The following is a 26,291-nucleotide window of genomic DNA, read 5'->3' on the forward strand; positions in this document are numbered from 1 at the left end:
TGACTTTTTTTTTTTTTGCTGGCTTTCTTTCTTTATGACCAACTATGTCAAGAGCAAAAGAGAGAAAGCAAACTGACCGTGAGATCAGTGCTAGCTTTGCTGAATTTTCTAATGTTTGAAAAATGCATTTTTTTTTCCTATGCTCCTAAGCAAAAAATGAAGATTGGCAGTGTGGTGCACAAAGTGAAGTATATGAAGTGTGGTGCGCAGCCTGGTGTTCTAACCAATGCTTCCTAAGAGCATGAGGCAAACTCCTTGTCCCGACAAAAACCCTTTTATTAATTTACTGTGAATTCCTTTAATTCCCATCCAGCAAAGTCTTTCAAGGGAGGATTTACAGTCACAGACCTTATCTGGCTTGGAAAGCTGCCAGGCTGATATCTGCAAAACTTGGCAAGGAGTCCCAGAGAGTCAGGAACCAATTAACCAAACTAATTGTCTCCAGCACCCCCCTTTTAGTCCTCTTTTATTTCTTCTGGGAGGGGCCATTCATTGTCCACCTGTGGCCTTACTCCCAAGTCGACCCCTGTTCTTTAGCTGATCCCTTTGTCTGGGAACTCTGCACATGTGCACACATTGGGAACAGGCTGCAGCTGTTTGTCTGCCTCACTGATGTCTGACTTTGAAGGCAGCTATAACTGGCATATGGCCCTGGCCCCCTCTCTGCCTCCGACAAGAGCCCTCATCAGAGCCTTCCCCAGACTCCAGGATTGCCCCATGTTACTCCCCAACCTCCTCACTGTCCCAATCTCCTGCCAGCTCTGCTGGCGGGTGACAACACCCAGAGCAAGACAGAAGAAATGCAAAAATGCCTTTTAATAGAAATATAGATACACATTTAAACAGCAGGTATGAATGGACAAGAGCTGAGGATTTCTCTCTAATCCAGTGAGGAGTGACAAGACATGGACATGTCTTTGTAAGAAAGATAGGCCAGGCTGACAAGATACCTTTGCATCTGCTCTTCCCAAAAAGATTTTTTTTGGCCAACAAAACAGTGAAGACTATCCCATTTCACCCATAGTTTCATAATTACCCCATGTCAGCAAGGAAACGGAGAATGCAGAATGGTCAAAATTAGGCTTGCAAACAGCAGTGCTACAAATGTTGCATGCACCCTCCGATTGGTCGCAAGCTCAATCCACAAGCTCTGCGGTCATCAACCATACAGGTGAGGCTCCCAACTAGCTATGTCCAGTGGGGAGGGAGGAGGTCTGGGGGAAAAAAAATCTTTTTTTAAAAAAAATGCACAAACACACACAGCACTGGATTCATTTTGCCTTCACGATGGCCAAAGATGGGAGAACCCAACGGGAAACATAAAAGTACCAAGTGGGCAGAAGTAAAATAATGGCTTTCCACAAAAGAAGAAGAAGAAGAAACAAGTACAGATGCTGTCTTCTTGAACAGATGAGCTGGGAAATCTCCCAAATGAAGTAGCCACCAAACAGATGTCAGGGCACACATACTGACTAGTCAGGGGTGGGTTCCCGCCAGCATTACTAACGATTTGGCGGCCGAAATATTAATGTTGTGAAGCACGCTCGCTTCACAACATTAAAAAAGGGGGGAAATTACGTTTTTCAATGAAGATTGTTCTGCACATGTGCAGAAGAGAAAAATCAAGATGGCACTGCCAAAGATAGAACCAGTTCGGTCACGTGTCCAGCTGAGTTACTATCTATTCGGCTGAACCGGTCCAAACCGGTAGGAACTCACCTCTGTGACTAGCGCACAGACTGAAGTGGCTGAGCTCTGTTGAGGATCACGACACCTCCATGTCATCTCACCTGGCCCAGATTGACTCTCCTAATGAGATACTGCCAAGAACATGGGACACAAGGACTGTGGGACACCGGAACACATTTGAGCACCTTTGAGAAAAGTTCTCTTGAGTAGGGTCATGGTTGTGAGTCCACACCTGCTTGCCATGGAGCATGTTCTGGAATTAATCCCTACTCTTTCTAGGGAAAGCTTTGCCTTCCACCAATCCATATGGACATGACAAAAGGGAGAGGGTCTCATAGCCCAGTCCAGGACGAAGGAGAAGAGGGCGAGAAACATGAAGCAGAGAAGATAGAGGGATGAGACCAGATAGAGACCTGAGATTGGAACCTGCAACTCCTACTAGGAGGCAGCTTCCATGATTCATATGTGTAAGGAAAGAAGGTGCACCTTTAGCACATTCAAAGGTTGTGTTTCATGCCACCTAGATTCCAGGTCAGTATCTGGAGTTCTGTGGGAGTTTTGGATGGGGAGGAACAGATTTAGGTTCAACCTTCGTAGGATGAAGGGACTATGGATTTTTTTGAGACTTTTCCAACTCTTCTTCTGCATGATTTGGGGAAACCTCTCAAACTCACAACTCCTGCTTAGAGAGCAGGCGGTAGCAGCCATGGCTCGGGGTTCTTTTGTCTGTTCATTTGTGCAACAATTGCAACTAATCCTGAATTGGGAGGCCCTATTCATGGCCATGCCTTGGCTACCTCCTGCCTGGATTTCTGCCACGCAACCCACGTGGTACCCACTCTTGAAGATCACGTAGAAGCTACCCCTGGTCCTTAACGCAGCAGTGGACACAGTCATGAATGTAGCTTATATTCTCAAATAACACACTGACTTTGTGAGCTGTATTGGTTGCTGGTGAACTTCTAGATACAATTGAAGGTGCTGGTTATCACTTTTAAGCTTTTCATGATAGAGCCGGATTTTTGTGAGATCCCCTGTCTCCGATTATTTTGGCATCTCCAGTAAGATTGAAGAGAGTTGGCATGCTCCAATTCCCATCACTTACGCAATGACATCCGATGGATGTCATTGCTTCACTGTTATTGCACTTGCCCTATGGAATAGTATTCCCCCAAGATCTAGATGACTTGCCCCACTACCATTGGTAAGGTTTTCTCCCCAGACATTGGGTCAGGAGGTCTTCTGGACCTGTCCAGGTTAGTTATGCTTAGTTATTATATTGCCTCTAGTGTAATTTGTATTGCATTTAATTACATGTACATTACAGTGTTGTTTTGATTGTGTGCTGCCTTGAGTCATAGGTTGAGAGAATAAATGGACTAAATACATACACCTGATGTGATTTGACCTAGGCAGCTTCCAGCCCCATCACCTCCTGTCCTCCTACATAAGAGACCAGATGCCCTGTAATCAGGGCATACCAGGCATTGCCATCAACCCCTAAGCTTGACAATATTCCTTAGATAGAAGCAGAACAAGGTCCCCAGTCCATCCATACTGTGGTGGACAATAGAGGAGGGATGGGCTTCTCCACTGCTCCTAGACTAAGCAAAGGGTACCAGAGCCACGAGAGCTACAAGAGTCAATCTACCCATGAGGCTGGGCCAGAGAAGGGGAGCTGCCCCCCGCAAGGTCTCTTGGTTGGTCTCATCTACGCGTAAAGCCTTCCCATCACCAGCCAGCTGGGCTCGTGAGCTGCAGAGGTCATGTAGGTTGCCTTGGAACTGGATCTTTCGGGACTCTTGCCGAAGGGACTCCCAAATGTTGGCTGCCTCTTCAGGGCAATTGGACAAAACCTTGGTGGCACAGATGTGGAAGTCATCCCAGGACCTGTAGGAAGAGAAGGCTCAGTGAGGATTAACAGCAATGGCACTTAGACTTCTACACCGCTTCATAGTGCTTTTACAGCCCTGTCTAAGCCGTTTACAGAGTCAACAATCTGGCTCCTCATTTTACCAAGGATGGAAAGCTGAGTCAACCTTGAGCTGGTGAGATTTGAACTGCTGAACTGCAGCTACCAGACAGCTGAAGTGGCATGCAGTACTGCACTCTAACCACTGCGCCACCTCGGCTCTTTTAAGCTCAATTTATGCTGAAGCCATAGAGAACAAAGTGGGAGCATGATTCTATTTGTATGGGTCAATGGTTACACGACATTCCCTTCTATTTTAGTTTGGGGTTCCCCTCCCCCCCCACAAGAAGGGGCTAGTGTTAGAAACAGCCTTGGCTACATGACTACAAGCACCAGAAAGTAGCATTGGCGAAGGTCACAAAGGGAACACCACAGAAGTGGGTTCCTACCAGTTTGCACCAATTCGGTAGAACCGGTTTGTCAAATCTACTGAACCGGTTAGAAGAGGTTCCACCAGTGGACCCAGAAAGCAGGCCACACCTACAGAAGAGGTTCCAAAATTTTTTGAAACCCGCCACTGGTCCTTGGATATGATTATTCTACACTATCATGCTCATATTTATAAAACTCAGTGCCTCTGTGAAAGGTAAATATGACTACTGTGTTTGTGGTGCAATCAGAACATTGCGTGTGTTGAAGTTGTTTTAACGCAAACCAAAGATGCCTTTTAAAAAACAAGTTTACATCATATTCTTATGCATGCCAGTGCTGTGTGTGAGGTAATTGAAGGTGGTTCTGACAAGTGTCATCGGCATCTTCATATCCGGTCACATGGGCGGCAAGCAACTCCCACAAAGGAGGCCACATCCACAGAGTAGGTTCGAACAATTTTTGAAACCCACCACTGGAACACCAGTAAGAAGAATCATTTGCATTACTGTAACTGTGGTGCAAAGTGGCTCTAGACTAGCATAGACATCTAAAATTCAGTTTGCAGGGCATTTCCCTGTATTTCATTCTAGTGTTCTGATCTGATCTTCAGGGATGTATTAAAACTGCATTGGGAGAACATGAAGTATTATGCTTGCTCAGGATTTTCATCATCCTAATTATGAAGAGGCAACTCCTACAAATGCACACACCTCTTCCCTGACACCACCTATACGAGGAGGGTTGTAGGATGTCTATCAACGTGTGTCAACACCAGAGCAATTTGCAAATGCCTTACCTGCTGCCATTATTAAAACCTTTCAAAAGGCCACAAATGGCCTCTCATGCCCACCTTTGAAATTCAGTGGTGGATCTTAATCTTCAAATTTACCGAAACAAGATCTAAGTCAATTTTGCGTCAGATGAAAATTATCAGTAGGGCTGCTGGTGGAAAACAAACCTCGGGTAAATCCATGCAGGACCCGGGACAGATCATACGGGATTTAGTGTGTCACATGAAAACTCAAAGAAACCATGTCTGCATTCAGGGAGCAATATAATCCAACAGTTCCTTGGAAGTGGCTGTTCTGGTGCATATATGTTATTAGCTACTAGCCGATAACCCCGCATTGCCCGGGTATTTATTGATAGGGGGAAAATACCAAACGTAATTTATAATGTTGGCTTTTCCCCCTTACCAGAGGGAGCCTCCTTGTGGAGTACTGTGAAGCTGTTACCATGGCAACTCCACTGCACTGTACAGTAGAGTCCATTGTATGGCAGTACAGTAGAAGCCATTTTAAGGCACAACAGGCTGTATCTTAACAGAACACCCCCCCCCCCGAGAGGTGTTAGGGGTGTCTTACCCCCACAATATTTGTTTCCAGTGAGTAAGTCATCTGAATACCAAGTTTGGTTGAAATTGCTCGAGGCATTCCAGAGTTATGCTGGAACATACACGCACACAGCCATTTATATATATATACCGTAGATAGATTGTTTCCTTAACTTTGCCTGGCTGACTAAGTATTATGCAAAGAGTTTTGGGCTGGATTCCCAAATCATGTTTAGCCACAAAATGATTTGCTTGCCATATCATCCTTTGCAGTTTGCAATCTATGGTTATGGCTTTGCAACATATGAAACTGTTGAAGGCTTATTCAACAAATAATAAACCTTCACTTGGGCAATATTTTAACCCAATCTTATAACCTGATCTTTAAGAGGTGGATGTGGGTAAACTGAACATTGCAGTTCTAGGGCCCAGATGGTCCTGAAGTCCAATGTTTGGAAGGTAGTGTTACCTTCCTTAGACGTATGGATGACCTTTGAGTTCCTAACTGAGAAAAACAAGGCGTTTGCTTGGTCTCTTTCTCAAAACCAGTGTTCCTATTTTTAAAGTTCTGTGCTGAAGTATCAGACTTGGGAAAGCTGAAGTCAGCAATACCAATTCAGATGGATGAATAGCTCGAGGAATCTTCTCGCAAGCTTTTGAGGCAGCTCCATGATAACTTTACTACTGATGGGTGCCTGAAATGAGGAACCTGCACTCACCTACAGATGGTGTTCAACTCCTCTTGATCCTGGATGGTGTCATCCTCCATATCCTTCTGAACATTTTGAGCCATGCTGTCTCCAAGGCTAACCAGGCACTCTGCAAACCCCTTATAGATGGTGTTGCACTTCCAGCCAGCCGCATTCACGGGCTGCCCCACCAGCACTGCAATGAAGTTGAAATTGAGATATTCAGACTGTGTTATCTTCAATAGCTTTCCCAAGCTCACAACTTGATAATTGTGTAGGACTATAATTCCCATAATCCCTGGGAAGCATGCAGGATGGGGTGATGGAATCATAGTTAAACTTTCCTGGAATGTGTCTTAGAGCGGGGGTCTCCAACCTTGGCAACTTTAAGCCTGGAGAACTTCAACTCACAGAATTGAAGTCCACCAGGCTTGAAGTCCACCACAGTTGAAGTCCATCAATCTTAAAGTTGCTAAGGTTGGAGACCCCTATCTTAGAGGATAAAGATAAAGGTTCCCCTCGCACATATGTGCTAATAGTTCCCAACTCTAGGGGGCAGTGCTCATCTCAGTTTCAAAGCCAAAGGGCCACCACTGCCGAAGACGTCTCCATGGTCATGACTAAATGCTGAAGGCACACAGAACACTGTTACCTTCCCACCAAAGGTAGTCCCTATTTTTCTACTTGCAGTTTTACATGCTTTCAAATTGCTAGGTTGGCAGAAGCTGGGACAAGTAATGGGAGTTCACTCCGTTACGCGGCACTAGGGATTCAAACTGCCGAACTGCCGACCTTACTGATCGACAAGCTCAGCATCTTAGTCACTGAGCCACCCCGTCCCTGAGGATCAGGTCTTAGAGGACAGCATTCATCAAATAGCCAGCAGAGCCAGTGTTTGCCGTTATAGGCCAGAGTGGCAAGTTGAAAAATTAGAGACAAAACACCTCATAAAATTAAAATATATATTTCGGGATAGCTTCAAAAGCTATTGCTATTCAAGAATTCTAAAGCATCCTGAAGCACTTTCATCTTTCTCTAAATCTCAGCACTGGAGATAAATTTATGCTGGTACAAAGCTCTGTATTTTTAGCTAAGTTAATACAACAGCAAGCGATCATCGCCTAGAGGTGAAGCACGTACTTCATGTCGAAAGGGTACTTGTTTCCGTGGCACGACAAAACCGCGGTCCACTAAAGCACGCCCGATTAAAGCGCGTACCTGACGTCATCAGCAGCGCGACAAATACGACCACGGAGAAAAAAGGGCGCTTTAAAAAGCGCTTTTAAAGCAAGCCGATTCACGTAAAGGTAAGGGTTAGGTTTAGGGTTAGGGTTAGGTTAAGGGTTAGGGTTAGGTTTAGGGTTACGTTAAGCATTAGGGTTAGGTTTAGGGTTAGGTTAAGGGTTAGCGTTAGGTTTAGCGTTAGGTTAAGGGTTAGGTTTAGGGTTAGGTTAAGGGTTAGGTTTAGGGTTAGGTTTAGGGTTAGGTTAAGGGTTAGGTTTAGGGTTAGGTTTAGGGTTAGGGTTAGGGTTAGGGTTAGGTTTGGGTGGGTTAGGGTAAGGTTTTAGTGTTAATTTTAACTTTACCGCTCACAGCGTGATGTTTTCGTCGCGCTGTGATGACGTCAGGTACGCGCTTTCGTCGAGCGTGCTTTAGTCTACCGCGGTTTTGTGGTGGAACCCTTGTTTCACCCCTGACCTCTTTCTATTGAAATGTTTAGGCATTGGATAATGGTAATGATTATTCCAAAAATGATAAGGCAATTTTCTGTATTTCCCGAAGAGCATTTGTAAAGGGGCAATCCAATTCTGATAAAATAAGTTATTTTAGGGGGCCAGAAAAGAAGCAATTAGTTGTACATTCTGGCTTTCCTTAGTTTAAATATTTTGCATATATAGCCGGGTTTGATTTCTGAACAACCGAGAATAGCACCCTAAGACTGTTTGATAGGGTTGCTTATTTAACGATGTGTAAAATTTAAGATGGTGGTTTTGACATATGGAGAACCAGTTTGATGTAGGAATTGAGGTTCTAGGCTAGAAACCAGGAGACTGTGAGTTTTAGTCCTGCTAGAGGTACAAAGCCAGCTAAGTTACTTTGGGCCAGTCACTCGCTCTCAGTCCTACAAAGTAGGCAATGGCATTAGGGCAAGCCACTTCATATAAATCTAATAAACCTAAACCTAAACCTTCTGAGAAGTTGCCAAGAAAACTGGCAAGGACTAGTTCAGTCAGTCATTAGAAGTCAAAATTAACTCAAAGGGCATTTAAAAAAAGGTTTGATGTATAAAAACCCTTAGTGACTTAGCTGGGTATAAGCAAGCATTCACCAGCACTTCTGTTATCCAAGACACTAAAAGCTAGAATGCAAGACGGTGATTTTAAAAGACAAAGAAAACTAGGACTTCAGAACTCTGGACAGCTCCTAGAAAGCTCTGGGAGAGAGACTGCCTTTGAGCTTAAATACCAAGGACAACTTTTCAACAAGAAAGTTAAAACTACCCAGGAGGAATCTGAATTCCCAAATTCATGCATCATACAAAGCCTGATATTCAAATGATCAAAACTGAGATTGCACGATGCCCTAATTGCAATGTGGTTTAACCTTATGTGGAAATTTTTACTAAAGTAGGCTACCCAACATTCTGGGCTGAATTCATTTGTTTTGTTGCTTTGAACCTGTCCCATCACTGAAATACACCCTCAACAAAAGACTTCAGAGGGAGGGAAAGCACCCACTTTCAGACTAGAAAGACAAAGGATTTGCCTGTACATAAAGCAGCTGGCTAGCATTCCCTAAGGTAAAGGTAAAGCTTCCCCTCGCACATATGTGCTAGTCGTTCCTGACTCTAGGGGGCGATGCTCATCTCCGTTACAAAGCCAAAGGGCCAGCGCTGTCTGAAGACATCTTCGTGGCCATGTGACCAGCATAATTAAACACCGAAGGTGCACGGAACGCTGTTCCCTTCCCACCAAAGATGGTTCCTATTTTTCTACTTGCATTTTTACATACTTTTGCATTGCTAGGTTGGCAGAAGCTGGGACAAGTAACGGGCACTCACTCCGTTATGCGGCACTATGGATTCGAACCGCCAAACTGCTGACCTTCTTGTTGATCAGGAAGGTCAGCAGTTCGGCGGTTCGAATCCATAGTGAGTGGTATCGGTATCTTAGCCACTGAGCCACCTTTAGCATTTCCCCCACACACACAAAGCACATTTCTGTTTAGACAACAAGACTGAATGTAATAGGGACTTAATTATAATGCAGAGTTAAGACCGCCCCAAATTGAATTGAGGTAGCTGTCTTGCATGGCAAACTATGGCCATCTCTTGAGGACTCAGAAAGATAAACCGCGTATCTTATCTTAAAGAGGTACTACTCAATGCATGATGACAATTGTCCCCCAAATTTATGTTGTTAAGTGAGACACATGCTAAGTGAATTTTGGCACCTTTTACGACCTTTCTTACCCCAGTGGTTAAGCAGTTCTTAAATGTATAACCCAGTTGTTAAGTGAATCTGGTTCCCTTGCTGATTCTGCTTGTCAGAAGGTCGCAAAAGGGGACCAGACAACTCTCCAATCATCATAAATGTGAGTCAGGAGAGAGCCGAGGTGGCGCAGTGGTTAAATGCAGCACTGCAGGCTACTTCAGCTGACTGCAGTTCTGCAGTTCAGCGGTTCAAATCTCACCGGCTCAGGGTTGACTCAGCCTTCCATCCTTCCGAGGTGGGTAAAATGAGGACCCAGATTGTTGGGGGCGATATGCTGACTCTGTAAACTGCTTAGAGAGGGCTGAAAGCCCTATGAAGCGGTATATAAGTCTAACTGCTATTGCTATTGCTATAATCATCTGAATGTAAATCATGTGGCCATGGGGATGCTGCCACAGTCATAAGTGTGCGAAAATGGTCATAAGTCACTTCTTTCAGTGCCATTGCAGCTTTCAATGGTCACTAAATGAGCTGTTGTAAGTCAAGGACTACCCATAAAAGTCTAATACTATATCAATAAGTACCGCCTCAAATAGCTGTTGGAGATACATGGCTGACTTAGCTGTATATTTAGGAAATAACAGACTTACTGTCTTAGGGCCTCAGTGATTGCAAAAACAAAAAAAACACCAAAGGCCTTTGTCAATCAAAGCAACTCCAATTCTGTCCCTCTTATCAATGCGTATACAGAATAAAGAATAAAAGAGTTGGAAGGGACCTTAGAGGTCTTCTAGTCTAACCCTCCTGCTCAAGCAGGAAACTATACCATTTTAGACAAATGTCCAATCTCTTCTTAAAAGGGTACATGCCAGTGGTGGGTTGCAAGCGGTACGCCCTGGTACGGGGGTACCGGTGCGTACCGGGAGCACCAGGTACCGTTCTGGTACGGTGTTCTGGAGGGCCCGCCCGCCCACCCTCCTTACCTGTATTTGAGCTCTTTGGCGCTTCCGCACACACGCACGGAGCATACGGCACCTGCGCAATGCTTCAGCGAGCAGCTGGAGTGTTGCGGAGGCGTCGCAGGAGATAAGGACGCATGGGCATGCTGCACACATGTGTATGTGTGCTGCACACATTCATGTGGTGGATGCCAAGCCCCACTGCATCATACCGGTTGTACCAGGATCCGGAACCCACCACTGGTGCATATTGAAATCACCGTTTCTATTAATTAGCTATAGAACCCTGTGCTAGTTTGTACCTAAAAGTGTCAAGCCAACAATAAACCATATAATCAAAATTGAACACACATATATTTAAATAAATAAATATACATGTGCTATGGGTGAACTTACAACAGATTATTATGTTGGATCTTGCAAGCCTGTAGGAAGAGAGTTCACCATTGCAATCTTTTGCATGGAATCTGGAAGTTCAAAATGTATATAAACTGCAAGACGATCCAACTGGTCAGTCCTAGAGGAGATCAACCCTGACTGCTCTTTAGAAGGCCGGATCCTGAAGAGGAAACTCAAAGACTTTGGCCACCTAATGAGAAGGAGGAAGGACTCACTGGAGAAGAGCCTGATGCTGGGAACGATTGAGGGCAAAAGAAGAAGGGGACGACAGAGAATGAGGTGGCTGGATGGAGTCACCGAAGCAGTCGATGTGAGCTTAAATGGACACCTGAGGATGGTAGAGGAGAGGAAGGCCTGGAGGAACGTTGCCCCTGGGGCCGTGATGGGTCAGACACGACTTCACAACTAACAACAACAATACAAAACTGCCATTTGGATATATTTCTCAACAGAGAAAAGTTTTTATCTGGACCATACTATACCAATCTTTCCCTAAGAAGGCCCTTTTACATGTGTAACAAACCTATCCTAATCACAGGCAATGCAAGAGTTTTCAAGATCATTTGGAAGACAGCGGGTTGGAGAAAACTGGAGGGAAACACATGGCATTTTGTATTCAGATCCCTAGGAAATGCCAATCACCCAGCCTTATGTCTTATTTAAATTGATAGAATTTAAATACACACACACACACAGAGACACAGATATGCACAACTCTGAGTCCACCAATAGCATCAGATAAGAAGCATTAGGATTAATTATGCTAATTCTATCATCAAATCATAGGCAAGGCAGACTCTTTGTTCCAATGCAGGCTTTTTTCAACCCATTAGGATTTGAGCATCTTCTCTGATATTAAACAAGCACGGATGAGTTTCCCCCAAAACCAAGACAGGAAGGAAATTACAATTCCATAAGGGCTTTCAGAAAAATGGCTTGATCAGGATTCTAAAGAGCTCATTCGTGGGTTTTTTAAAATTTTCTTAACAGATTTTTAATAAGACAGGGGAAAAATAAGAGACGTTTCCATATGGGAAAACAACACGGCTTGGGTGTTCCTTCCCACTTTTGGATTTTAAAAAAAACTTTGAATGGAACAGGAAATTAAACATTTTCAATCTAACCGATTGCTAATTTTATCTTAATATTGCCGGTCATGTTCTGATGAAGCCGTACTACTTCTAATAATAATTGAAAGACAAAAAGGAAACCCAGTTCAACTGGGGCCAGAAAATGTAAAGCAGAAGAAGCTTATTAAAAGAGCAGAAAAATAAGTAGAAATAAATAGAAATAGAGCAGAACAATAAAAGGGTTTCTTCTGGGTACCACAGAAGGTAATAATATCATGTACCTTGGGATACCTGCAGTTTCCTTACCAAAAGGTACCCTTTTCAGATCTTGGCCTCTTCTCCTCACCCACTTTATTTAGCATTCAGCTTGTATTTTTCTCTACTTCATGAGTAAAAGAGGAAAATGGAGGGCTTGGTGAAACACATACACAACTTTGGGACATCTGTGCAAATCACTCCCTTTCTGGACTGGTGATGAGGATGGTTGTAAGGACATTGGAGACAACACAATCGATAAGGATAAATTAAAAAGTACCAGCTGGAGTTGGGAAACCTGTGGCCCTCCAGCAACACCCAACACTGGCTGTACAGGTAGTCCTTGACTTACAACCACAATTTATGTCGCTAAGTGAGACATTGGTTAAGTGAGTTTTGCCCCGTTTCACAACTTTTCTAAGGCACAGTTGTTAATTGAATCATTGCGGTTGTTGAGTTAGGAACATGGCTGTTAAGTGAATCTGACCTTGCTGGTTGGAAGGCCACAAAAGCTGTTTACGTCAAAAACACACACACACACACACACACACACACACACACACACACACACACACACGACTCTGCAGCTGTCGTACATATGAATCAGTTGCCAAGCATCTGAATTTTGATCAGAGACCATAGGAATGCTACAACGGTTGTGTAAAAAATGGTCACGAGTAACTTTTTTCCCCAGTGCCATCATTAACTTTGAAAGGTCACTCAGCAAATTGTTGTATCTTGAGGACTACCTGTATCAGCAGACAAGTAGTTCTGTCGATCTCTAATGTATTACACAGACCAATTTCCAGTTAAACACATTTCTCACCCTCCAGAGAAGGGAAAAAGTTTTATCTGGAATATAACTATAGCAACCTTTCTCTGACATTTCTCCTGCCATCCTTTTCCCCATACAGAGGCAAGCAGAACCTGACCCAGCACCTCACCCGAAGCCTTGTCCTGCCTCTTTCCTTTTTCTTTTTTTTAAATTAAAAAGTTTTTATTTACTTTTTTAAAAATATGAACCTTCCCTCTTTCCTTAAACAGTGTGTCGTCTGGGTACAAATATCTCTATGCAATAACCATCAAGATTTACAACATGGGAAACTAATGAGATTTAAAGACAGAATCACAAATTGGGGGCGCGTAAGGATGTATAATTATATAAATACAATGATGAGAATAGTGGGGAATTGTAACCAGGTCTACATCTCGGCCAAAACTAGGCGTGTGTTGTGTGTTAAAAGCACAATGACTATATATGTATACTTTTTTGTTCTATTTATCAAAAAAAAGAAGGAAGAAGATATACGTTAAAATTAAATATGTATATTGAAAAGGAATGATAAATACCATCAACATAAAATGGAGCTTGTTCAGAAGCTGAAATATACCAAGTAAATGAGATGAAGAGTGTGACATAGGAGAGAGGTAAGGGAAAAAGAGAGGGACAGGAGAGAGGAGGGGGAAAGAGGAGGAGAGAAAGGAGGAGTGGAAAGGGGGGAGAGGAGGAGGAGAGAGGAAGGGGAAGTAGAGAAGAGAAGGATGACGGAGGGAAGAAAGGAGGTAGGGAGGGAGAAGAGAGAGGGAGAAGAAAGTGATAGATAAGGCACAAATAGGGTGCATGGAGAGCAGAAGAGCCAATAATTGTTTTGGGGAGTTGATGGTAAGGTGAATTGATGTAAACATTTAATAATACAATATGATGTTGGCTATGTAATAGTATACATGTGATTATATGTTATGAAAATGGAAAAATAAAAAACTTAATATGCAAAAAAAATTACAACATCATTGACATTGATATTAATTCTTTAATCTTAGAATTAAAGTATATTAAACAACTGAACATAACAATCCTGTTCGTTTTTCCCCTCTTAGCGTATCTTCTAGTAAAAATGTAATAATAACATCAAGCATAAAGTTGTTTTCAAACGCAAGAAATCCTCCTCCTCCTGCCATCCCATCCTTCCCTGAATTAAGGAGAAGAGCAACCTCACATCCCATCCCCTGAACCTAAATCTCCCCAGCTGGATAAGAGCCATCCCCAACATCAGCAGGAGGAAAAATTCACGGAATCTGTTTTTTTTTTTTTAAGGATCCTGCAGAGGATTGGACCCAAAGGGAGAATCTTTGTGAAGTCTTCAGGACATTCTCAGAGGACAGTAATGCATTTTATTAAAAGGCAACCAGCTTTTCTGAGCCGCAGCAAGCTTTTAGCACAAAACTCATTTGCTTTTAAATTGCGCGTGGGGTGGGGGGAAAACAATCTCCTTATCTTGAGCATCTCTTCCCTCAGATATTGGGGGGGTGAAGAGGGTCGGGTAGGGAAGGAGACTGACTACAGCCAATAGAGCATCTGTGGGAAGCATCAAGCGGAATTGTGTCTTCCTTGTTTTGCAAGGGGTAAGAGGAAGCGTGTGTGTGTGTGTGTGTGTGTGTGTGTGTGTGTGTTAAGAAAGAAGGAAAGACAGGAGCAGGAGTTTGTGAAGAGGACATGTTGAGGTTCCTTCTTCCGCTGGCAAGCAACATCCAGAGAGAGAGAGAGAGAGAGGGAGGGAGAGAGAGACAGAGACAGACAGAGAGACAGAGAGAGACAGAGAGAGACAGAGACAGAGACAGAGAGAGAAGCAGAGAGACAGAGACAGACAGAGAGAGAGAGAGAGACAGAGACAGAGAGACAGAGAGAGACAGAGACAGAGAGAGACAGAGAGACAGAGACAGAGAGACAGAGAGAGACAGAGAGAGACAGAGAGAGACAGAGAGAGACAGAGACAGACAGACAGAGAGACAGAGAGAGACAGACAGAGACAGACAGAGACAGACAGAGAGAGAAAGACAGAGACGGAGAGACAGAGAGAGAGACAGAGAGAGAGACAGAGAGAGAGACAGAGAGAAAGACAGAGAGAGAGAAAGTGTGTGAGAAAGACAGACAGACAGAGAGAAAGAGAGAGACAGACAGACAGACAGAGAGAGAGAGAAAGTGAGAGAGAAAGACACAGAGAGAAAGACAGAGAGACAGACAGAGAGAGACAGAGGCAAATTAGGGGCCGAAGCAAACAGCTCCTAATTTTCAGCAAGAAGAAGGCAGCCGGTGCCACTAGACACAGTTAGGGGTGCGGTCGATCCAGCCCCTACACCCTGGAGGGCTCCCCGATTCAGTTGGGGAAGGAGTTTTGAAAAGTCAGCAGAAGGGTGTCTTGCCTCAACTTACAGGATCTTTGGAACGGTGAAAAGGTTGACTTGCCAAAGAGCAAGGAAAAGTCATTGGAGAGAGGGGAGAACATTCTGTAATGGCAGGGAAGGAAGGAAGGAAGGAAGGAGGGAAGGAAGGAAGGAGGGAAGGAGGGAAGGAAGGAAGAGGAAGGATGGAAGAAAGTAAGAAAGAGGAAGGATGGAAGGGTGGAAGGGTGGAAGAAAGAAGGAAAGAAAGAAAAAAAAGAAAGAAGGAAGGAAAGAAAGAAGAAGCCGTTGCTTTAACCCTCAGTCTTGCCGACAGTTGCAACTTCCAGCCAAGGGGGGGGGGGACGACACTCCCGAAGCTCTGACGGTTCAGACGGACGGAGAGAGACGCGCTGAAAGCCCCGACCCCTTCCCCCGCCCGCTGGGTCTTCCAGACGCGCAGAGTTCCAAGCCCCATCATCCACAGGCGGCACTTGCCAGGGGCCTCCAGATCTGGCACACCGGGGGGGGGGGGAAGCGGGGGCTTCAACGCCCTCGGAAAAGCCCCCTCGCCGGAGGTCCAGCTCTGCTCGGGGGCCGCCTGCGGCTTCCTACGAGCGCCCCTTTTCTCACCGCCCGCCCACCCTTGCACAGCCCCGGTTTGGCTGGGTCGACCCGGCCGCCTTCCCCACGCACGAATCCCTCGGCCCACCCGGTGCAGGGAAAGAGAAGCTGCTTCCAGCAGAGGTTGCAATTCAGGGGGCGCCGCAAACAGCCCGTTAAGCCTCCAGCCGGCAAAGAACGAGGACCTCAGCCGTCCCCACGTGCGAGTCCTGGGATGGATGCCCCGCCGGTTGCTTTGATCCGGGCAGCCTTGCGGCTCTTCGGAACTCCGCTTTGCGCGCTGGCTGCCGTCCCGCGGAGACAAGATCGCCTCCCGGTCCCGGTCCTTTCCCTTCTCCTCCCCTCCCTTCTTCCCCCCTTCCCGGTCCTCGTCCCCTGCCCCCTTTCTCTCTTCCCCTCTCTCTCCCTTTCTCTCTCTCCCTCTCCCTTTCTTTCTCCCTCCCCCTCTCCCTCTCCCCTTTCTTTCTCCCTCTCCCTTTTCCCTTTCTTTCTCCCTCTCCCTTTTCCCTCTCCCCTTCCCCTTCCTTTCTCCCTCTCCCCTTTCCCTTTTTTTCTCCCTCTCCCCTTTCCCTTTTTTTCTCTCTCTCCCTTCCCCTTTCCTTTCCCTTTCTTTTCCCCTCTCCCTCCCCCTTTCCCTCTCCCTCTCTTTCTCCCTCTCCCTTTCTCTGTCTCTCTCCCTCTTCCCCTCCCTCTCCCCTTCCCCCCTCCCTCTTTCCCCTTCCCCTTCCCCCTTCCCGGTCCTCGTCCCCTGTCCCCTTTCTCTCTTCCCCTCTCTCTCCCTTTCTCTCTCTCCCTCTCCCTTTCTTTCTCCCTCCCCCTCTCCCCTTTCTTTCTCCCTCTCCCTTTTCCCTTTCTTTCTCCCTCTCCCTTTTCCCTCTCCCCTTCCCCTTCCTTTCTCCCTCTCCCCTTTCCCTTTTTTCTCCCTCTCCCTTCCCCTTTCCCTTTCTTTTCCCCTCTCCCTCCCCCCTTTCCCTCTCCCTCTCTTTCTCCCTCTCCCTTTCTCTGTCCCTCTCCCTCTTCCCCTCCCTCTCCCTCTCCCCTTCCCCTCCCTCTTTCCCCTTCCCCCGTCCCGGTCCGGGTCTGATCTCTCCCCCCCCCCTCACCCCAGCTCCCATCCGCGGGATTCAGACGTACCCAAATGCAAGGTGAACAGCAGCAGCGCCCAGGCGCCCAGCGACGCCCCGCAGCCCATGGTGCCTCCGCCGCCGCCCGCTCTGGAGGGAATCGGGCTGCAGAAACGCCGAGCGGTGGCTCCGGGCGGCCGCTGCGCTCCGCCCCCGGCTCTGCCCCGCCCCGCCGCTGGGAGCCTCGGGCGGACGGAATCCCGGAATCCTTTCGGTCCTTTGGGAAGTTGGGCGCCCACCACGTGGGAGCGCCTGTTTTTTGAGGGCGGGGGGCTGTGCGGGAAATGGTCGGAGAAGGGGCCAAGCGGCTAAGTTGGGGTCTCCAGCTGCGGGTGGTTGAGTAAGAGTTTGGTGGTGGGGGGGGGGTATAAACTGCAGGAAGCCAATACAAGTCCATGCAGTCCTCGATTTACAACAATTCATTTAGTGCCCGTTCAAAGTTACAACAGCACTCAGAAAAAAGGGCTTATGAGCGTTTTTTCACAGTTAAGCCCTTTGCAGCATCTCCATGAAGAACACCTGATCAAAATTCAAAGGCTTGGCAACTGGTTCATATTTATGACGGCTGCAAGTTCCTTGGTTCCAGATCAGCCTAAATTGTGGCTTAATCCTGGTTTTTAGGCAATCACAAGCAGCTGAGCTCAACTGGCATTTGTTGTTGTTAGTTGCGAAGTTGTGTCCGACCCATCGCGACCCCATGGACAATGTTCCTACAGGTCTTCCTGTCCTCTACCATCCTCTGGAGTCCATTTTAAGCTCAGTGACTCCATCCAGCCACCTCATTCTCTTTTGTCCCCTTCTTCTTTTGCCCTCAATCGTTCCCAGCAGGAGGCTCTTCTCCAGTGAGTCCTTCCTTCTCATTAGGTGGCCAAAGTCTTTGAGTTTCATCTTCAGGATCTGGCCTTCTAAAGAGCAGTCAGGGTTGATCTCCTCTAGGACTGACCAGTTGGATCGCCTTGCAGTCCGAGGGACTCGCAGGAGTCTTCTCCAGCACCATAGTTCAAAGGCCTCCATTCTTTGGCCCTCAGCCTTCCTTATGGTCCAACCTTCACAGCCATACATTGCAGTTGAAAAAAAACATAGCCTTCACTATACACACTTTTGTTGGCAGGGTGATGTCTCTGCTTTTTAGTCTGCTGTCTAGATTTGCCATAGCTTTCCTCCCCAGGAGCAAGCCTCTTTTGATTTCTTGACTCAGTCCCCAACTGCGGTGATCTTGGAGCCCAGGAAAATAAAATCTGTCACTACCTCCATTTCTTCCCCATCTATTTGTCAGGAATTGAGAGGCTTGGATGCCATGATCTTAGTTTTCTTAAGGTTGAGTTTCAAGCCAACTTTTGCACTCTCCTCCTTCACCCGCATCAAGAGGCTCTTTAGTTCCTCTTCACTTTCTGCCATCAGAGTGGCATCATCTGCATATCTGAGGTTGCTGATATTTCTCCCAGTTTGTGGCTAATAATAAGGTTTGTGGCTTAGTATGCCATTCCAACTGGCACACTAAGCCACAAACCTTATTATGGGTTATTGCATAGGAACCTCTCTGGTGATTTTTCTAGCAACACCCAGGCACCATTATATCTAATAAGACATAGTTGGGTGGTTCACATGATTAAACATTAGATTCTACTTTCCAAACTAGAATAGCTGGGCTACAGGCTAGAGGGGAAGTCAATGACTGGCTCAAAGCACCACAAGGTCCATGGTTAATGACAATGGGAGCCTGGGTTTCCACCAGTGGTGGGTTTCAAAAATTGTTGGAACCTATTCTGTGGGTGTGGCCTCCTTTGTGGGAGTGCCTTGCTGCCCATGTGACCGGATGGGAGTGGCTTGCCGCCCATGTGACCGGATATGAAGATGCCGACGACACTTGTCAGAACCACCTTAAATTACCTCACACACAGCACTGGCGTGCATAAGAATATGATGCAAACTTGTTTTTTAAAAGGCATCTTTGGTTTGTGTTAAAACAACTTCAACACACGCAATGTTCTGATTGCACCACAAACACAGTAGTCATCCTTACTTTCACAGAGGCCCTGAGTTTTATAAATATGGGCATGATAGTGTAGAATAATCATATCCAAGGACCAGTGGTGGGTTTCAAAAATTGTTCAAACCTACTCTGTGAGTGTGGCCTCCTTTGTGGGAGTGGCTTGCCGCCCATGTGACCGGATGGGAGTGGCTTGCCGCCCATGTGACCGGATGGGACTGGCTTGCCGCCCATGTGACCGGATGGGAGTGGCTTGCCGCCCATGTGACCGGATATGAAGATGCCGACGACACTTGTCAGAACCACCTTAAATTACCTCACACACAGCACTGGCATGGATAAGAATATGATGTAAACTTGTTTTTTAAAAGGCGTCTTTGGTTTGCGTTAAAACAACTTCAACACACGCAATGTTCTGATTGCACCACAAACGCAATAGTCATCCTTACCTTTCACAGAGGCCCTGAGTTTTATAAATATGAGCATGGTAGTGTAGAATAATCATATCCAAGGACCAGTGGTGGGTTTCAAAAAATCTTGGAACCTCTTCTGTAGGTGTGGCCTGCTTTCCGGGTCCACTGGTGGAACCTCTTCTAACCGGTTCGGTAGATTTGACGAACCGGTTCTACCGAATAGGTGCGAACTGGTAGGAACCCACCTCTGGTTTCCACCACTGTAAACCTTATAACCAGCAGGCTAGCATGGTTGGGTTTACACAGCAAGATAAATCCAGAGCCCCTGTTTAATGGCTTAGAGTAGTTTTTCTCCACCTTGGCAACTTCACCACGAGAGGACTACAAGTCCCAGAATTCCCTTGAGAACATGTAGAATGAGTCGGGAAATCCCCAGATTTCTCCAAAACAGTTTGGGACCCATCTTGTGCAGCCATCCTCAGGATCGGGGGTCACCAATCTTTCGGACCTCGGGGACCACTAAATTCATAATTTTAAATCCTGTGGACCACTAATATGATTTGCCTAATGACCAGCTGGGTGGGCGTGGCCAGGTGGTAATGTGACTGGGTGGGCGTGGCCAGTTCAATGTCACTCTTGTTGAGGGGCACCTCACCGGCCTCTACTCGCCCCTCCCCTCCTAGCCACTGCTTACTTCCCCGCCCGGGCTCCTTAGGGCCCCAACAGAAAGCAGTTGTTGGAGCTAAGCAGCCACCACGAGAAAGAGTTGGCTGTACAGCTGCCTCAGTTCAAATTGGACAGATCCTGAGAAGGAGGCTCAGCAGAAACACCTCACTGAGGACTATGAGCATAGGCTTTCCAAGCAGAGGAAGATCCGCGTGAGTGCAAGGCCAAGTACCAGCGGGCTGACATAGTCAGCCAGTTCCAGGCCATGATGCAGTCCCACTGGAACGAGGCCCTCCAGCTCTTCTCTACCAGTGGCACTTCCCTCCAGCCTTCTCCCAAAGCCCCACACCAGGAGACTGAAGCAGACCTCAAGTTGGAATTTCTGCCCCCCCTCCGACCCGCACAAAAAGACCCAGATGTGGGAGGCTCTCTGGAGCAACACAAGCGTTCATTGCACGTATCCATCCCAGAGGCCGTAGTCCTGAGGACCCCTGATTTAATGCAATATTAAAAATGCAAATAATTTTTCTGCGGACTGCCAACATTTTCTCATGGACCACCAGAGGTCCACGGACCACCAGTTGGTGACCGCTGCTCAGGATTATTATTCCACTTGTCCACCCAATCTTTGTTGGGAGTGCCCGCAAGAGGGGAATTTGCAGATATCGGATCCCTTTGGAAGGCAAAACGAATTCCTAAAAGGCTGAATGGTGTGGGGGAGGGCAGTGAATGGCCAGGAGGGTAGCCCAATCGGAAAGGATCCGTGTTGGGCAACAATTAGCCCTTTCATTGCTCTTGCCAATCTTCCACCACCAAAGAAAGAGGGGCCTCTTCAAGGCTTAGCCTCCCCCATCCCACCCCTATTCTGCTTTTCTCAGGAGAGAGTCAACACAGCCCAGCCTTAGAAATGCAGTTCAAGCCCCCAGCCTGATAGGAAGCCAGCTGGCAAGGAAACACTGCTCTTCTTTAATCCTTAAAGCGCTCCCAGCGTCATCCCAGTTTATCGCTCCAGCGGTAACTCTGCAGGTGGACCTAGAAAAATAGGCATAGCCGCATGGGTCCCCTCTGTCCCAATGTTAATGGTATGTGCCATGATCTCCTCTCGGAGAAGAGAAGACATGCATGCTACGAAATCTCCTCAAGCTGGTGCGTTTTGGTGTTCTCGCTCTCCCTCCCCTCCCCCTTCCCAGATGTGTTTGCCTCTGACAAGGACTTAACCTCTTTAGCAGATGTTTTCATGGGCAGATGAGATCAGAGGGGATTTACAAGGTGCTGTGCAGGGGGGGGGAGACACACACACCAAGCCTCATCTAATCTACCGTGTTTCCCTGGAAATAAGACAGGGTCTTATTTTCTTTTGACCCCCAAAATAAGCACTTGGCCTTATTTTTAGGGTCTTATTATTTTTGAGGTGCAGGAGGTGGCGAGTATGGTCATTTCATGGCTGCTGCTGTGTTGCAATATTTTTGGAGAGGGCTTATTTTTGGAGGAGGGCTTATTTTAGCTCATGCACTCAAAAGCCTGATTGGGATTATTATCCAGGAAGGTCTTATTTTTGGGGAAACAGGGTATATGCTACTAAAACTCTCGGGTCTGTAACCATTAACCGGGTGAAAGGGTACGTCAGAGGGTAAAAGTTTTTGAACCTAAATACCTCAAGTGGGCTAACTTACAGAATGTACCCACAATCTATGGACCTATGATTCCTGTGGAATTGAAATTTGGAAAATTTTTAAAAAAATTGATGACGTAAAATGATCGGGAAGCATCTTATGACATAATACCCGGTTTCCCCCCCAAAATAAGACCTCCCTTGTAATAAGCCCTTTTGAGCACATGCGCTAAAATAAGCTCTCCCCCGAAAATATTGTAACACAGCAGCAGCCATGAGGTGGCCACGGTCACCGCCTCCTGCACCTCAAAAATAATAAGACCTCCCCGAAAATAAGGCCAAGTGCTTATTTCGGGGGGGGGTCAAAAGAAAATAAGACCCTGTCTTATTTTCGGGGAAACACACTACAAAGTGCCAAAGTGCCATAAAGCATCTCCCGAAGGCAGCGTCTGATGATGGTTTTATACAACCTCATATGGGCTACTTTCAAGGCAGATATATCGAGAACATAACTAATAGAGTTGAAAGGGACCTTGGAGGTCTTCTAGTCCAGTGTTTCTCAACCTAGGCAACTTGAAGATGTCCGGACTTCAACTCCCAGAATTCCCCAGCCAGCGAATGCTGGCTGGGGGATTCTGGGAGTTGAAGTCCGGACATCTTCAAGTTGCCTAGGTTGAGAAACACTGTTCTAGTCAAACCCTCTGCTCAAGCAGGGGACCCTATGCTATTTTAGACAAATGGTTGTCTCATCTGTTTATGGAGATTCTCAGCTATCCAGGACATGGTTGTCCCAAAGGTGCTTTTTCAAAAGGCAACTGGACTTTCTGGTTTTTCTTTGAAGATGTTTCGCTTCTCGCCCAAGAAGATTCTTCAGCTCTGACTGGATGGTCAGAATCCTTCCATTCCCCACCATCCAGTCAGAGCTGAAGAAGTTTCTTGGACGAGAAGTGAAACATCTTCGAAGAAAAACCAGCAAGTCCAGTTCCCTCTTGAAAAAGCACCTCTGGGGTTGCTTTGTCTTTTTGAAAGCCTCTAGTGATGGAGCACCCACATCTTCTGAAGACAAGCATTTGTTGAGATTGCTCTCACCATTAGGGATTTTCTCCTTAGTTCTAGGTTGCTTCTCTCCTTGGCTAGTTTCCATCCATTTCTTATCTTGCCTTTTGGGTGCTTTGGAAAATTCCAGAGTTTTTAAAGAACTCTTCAAGTATGTTACAAGTTCTGCCATTGTTGAACGAATTGAGGGATCTTGTAAGGAAATCTCTCTGAAATGACAACCCATGAGATCACAGCCGCCGGTAATCCACATTTCAACCCATGAGATCATGGGTTGTTAGTCCGATATAAAAAGTGAGCCTGATTCCGTCCCTGTCAATTTTATAGAAGTCCCTTATAATGTGCATTTAAGGCCTGCTGACTCCACGGGACCGATGATATATTGAGGTGGCTCCATTGCTGTTGACATCTGCTGTTCTCTCTCAGCCTTTTGGTTTTCTAAAATCATTTTTAATAATCATAATTGTTTTTTATATATTGGTTTTTAGTCTGCCTGTACACCGCCCAGTCACTTGTCCATATAAATTTGATGAGAAAAGAAATGAGACATCCTTGGTGCACCACGGATTTTGGCTGAAATGCATCATCTCAGCGCTAGAAATTTGCTTTTTAAATAATCACTATATTTTCAGGAGTGGGATTTGCATTATTCCTGGAGTTGAGAGGATTGGTCCAAAACCTGCCCAGCTGGCTTCAAGACCTAAGATGGGAGTAAAACTCCTAAGTCTCCTGGCTTCTCGACCAGTGCCTTTCACTCCCCGTGAAACTGACTTTCATAGACTAGATTACAAAATCAAAACACATTCCAGGGATAGTAGCAGACTCTCTTCCATGCCATCTCCAAAAAACCCCACAGTCACATCCCCGGAGCTATTGTTCAAACTGCCCGAAGAGCTGCTGATTCTGTTCTACACAGGAATTATTGACTCTGTCATCTGCACCTCCATAACTGTCTGGTTTGGCTCTGTAATCCAACAAGACAGACACAGACTTCAAGGGATAATTAGAACTGCAGAAAAAAACAATTGCTACCAACCTGCCTTCTGTTGAGGACCTGCATATTGCACGAGTCAAAAAGAGGGCTGTGAAAATTACAGACCCCTCACATCCTGGACATAAATGGTTTCAACTCCCAGCCTCAAAACAACAGCTAAAGAGCACTGCACTGCAAGACAACTAGACACAAGGAATTTCCCCTCGAATGCCATCACATGCTAAACAAATAACTCCCAGAACACTGTCAAATTATGTACTAAGACAGTATTACTATTCTTCTTCTCTTCCTTACTAGTATCTATCTCTTCCCACTTATGGCTATAATCATGTTGCTTGTATCTTTCAATTTATATCGTTTCTATTTCTTTCCTTGTATGATAGCTTATTAGTAACCTTGACTATCACTAAGTGTTGTGTCTTTTTATTCTTGATGAATGTAGTTTCTCCTTATGTGCACTGAGAGCATATGCACCAAAGACAAATTCCTTGTGTGTCCAATCCCACTTGGCCGATAAAGAATTATATTCTATTCTATTCTGAATTGAGACCATCTCAAAGGTGTTTCAGAGGGTTCATAAGATCCAACTACCCTGTTATCACTCCTTCTTCTTCTTGTGCCATATCCATCATCGGATGTTGGCGATCATGTTGGCGATCCTATTTTTGTCAACAGCCGCATGAAACAATGCTGCTGAGTTTTGCCCAAACCAGTCCCTTAGGTTTTGAAGCCATGATGTCTTCTTCTGCCTGGACCTCATTTGCCTTCAATCTTTCCCTGGAGGATTAAGTGAAGGATGCCGTATTTTTCTGGGTGTGGCATCACATGTCCAAAATATTCAAACTTTAGCTTTTCAATGGTTTTGATGATTTCCTTTGGCTTCCCCAGGCAGCATTTCACCTCATTTCTGATGTTGTCAACCCAACTGATACGTAACAGCCGCCGGTAAATCCACATTTCAAATGCTTCTCGTCTCTTCAAGAGGCTCTCTGTCAAGAGTCCAGCTCTCTACTCCATAGAGGATAGAAAAGATGTAACATCGGAATCATTCCCTCAGCCTGTGGCAAATGATCAAAGATTTTAGTCCAAGGGCTTATTTCAAGAATGCCTTCTGTTGCACCGGAGAAGAAAAAGGAGCTCTTTTGCAAGTAAAGCCCGCTGCAATGAAAAAAAAGAAGGAAACAGAGACCCCAAAAAATGGCACGTCACAGCTGCTTCCCAGAGGACTATTAGATGTGGAGGCCAGCAAAAAAAGCCTGATGCTCGGGTGTGATTAACCACCTGTTAAATGCCTTTCCGGCTGCTGGTTGAGGAACAAATGGGGATAAGGCGGTGTCAAACTGTTGCCTTGCTTGCCAGGGTGATAAACGTCACCCCCACGTTGAGAGGGAGGGTTTGAAAAGGGCCAGTGGGGCAGAAGCGAAGAGGAATCTGTTTGGCATCACCCACAGAGGGGCAGCTCAGGAAGGAGAAGGAGCGAGGAGGGTGTAAGATGACGGCACTCAGAAGACAGTCAAAGGAGCCGTTGGGGTTGGGATGAATTTTGCCACATGTTGGGCTCTCTTGGAATAAACAGCCAGACTCCACATCGGAAATAGGAACCCTTTTTGCTGATGGTGCCGACAGCTGACAAATCTTTTGTTAACTGTTGCATTTTTGTAGTATGCAATTTATAGGGTTTTATCGTTGTAATGTTGTGCCCAGAGTTATCCTGCGCTAAGATGGGCGGCCAATAAATGGTGGATGTATTAGTGATGGATGTATGGCTGAATGGAGGAAATGAAGGAAGGAAGGAAAGGAGGGAGAGAGAGAATGGAAGGAAGAGAATGGAAGAAAGGAAAAGAGGAAAGGGGGGGGGAAGAGAGAGAGAATGGAAGGAAGAAAGGAGAAAGGGAGGGAGAGGATGGAAGGAAGGAAGGAAAAGAGAAAGGGAGGGAGAGAGAATGGAAGGAAGGACGGGGAAGAGAGAATGGAAGGAAGGAAGGGAAGAAAAAAAGGAGAGAGAATGGAAGGAAAAGAAGGAAGAAAAAGGAAGGAAGAAGAAAGAAAGAAAGAAAGAAAGAAAGAAAGAAAGAAAGGAAAGAGAGCCAAAGCAAAGAATGGGGCTATCTGGAAGCGGCATAGCCACTCCTTCTCCTGCCATCCTTCATTTCTCCCTTTCTGCCCATTGGACGGGCAGACGCAGGACCCAAAATCTGTCTCAAGGTCTGACTTGATCCCTTGAAGAGGGCTTGTAAGCAAGCCCCAGCTTGCATATTCCCAAGTGTTGCACATCTCAACCCGTAGTCACTGGCAAACCCAGCCGTCAGTTTTCCCACCGGCTGATGTGCTTACGTCCTCCTAACCATGGACTCGTGGACGAAGAAACTGAGATTTGTCTCGGCTGATGTGATCCACCGAATCAAAGCAAAGCATTGGATTTCTAGGAGCGGCGAGGGTCTCCCCCCCCCCATGCAGATGGGACCCAACCAGGACCTCAAG

General features: G+C 46.1%; 1 protein-coding gene across 1 annotated transcript; it reads right to left on the reverse strand.

Moving 5' to 3' along the window:
• Positions 1-801: 801 nt before the first annotated feature.
• Positions 802-17,217, reverse strand: NRN1L (neuritin 1 like). The gene is made up of 3 exons (XM_014070555.2): positions 17,090-17,217; positions 6,086-6,251; positions 802-3,579 (listed from the first exon to the last, which is right to left on the reverse strand). The coding sequence occupies exons 1-3, from the start codon at positions 17,145-17,147 to the stop codon at positions 3,294-3,296; spliced, it is 510 nt and encodes a 169-aa protein (XP_013926030.1). The 5' UTR covers positions 17,148-17,217; the 3' UTR covers positions 802-3,293.
• Positions 17,218-26,291: the final 9,074 nt, after the last annotated feature.

Source organism: Thamnophis sirtalis, unplaced genomic scaffold (genome assembly GCF_051295495.1).
Source record: "Thamnophis sirtalis isolate CommonGarterSnake01/CBP01778 unplaced genomic scaffold, rThaSir2_p1.2 scaffold_14, whole genome shotgun sequence".
Taxonomy (NCBI): Eukaryota; Metazoa; Chordata; class Lepidosauria; order Squamata; family Natricidae; genus Thamnophis; species Thamnophis sirtalis.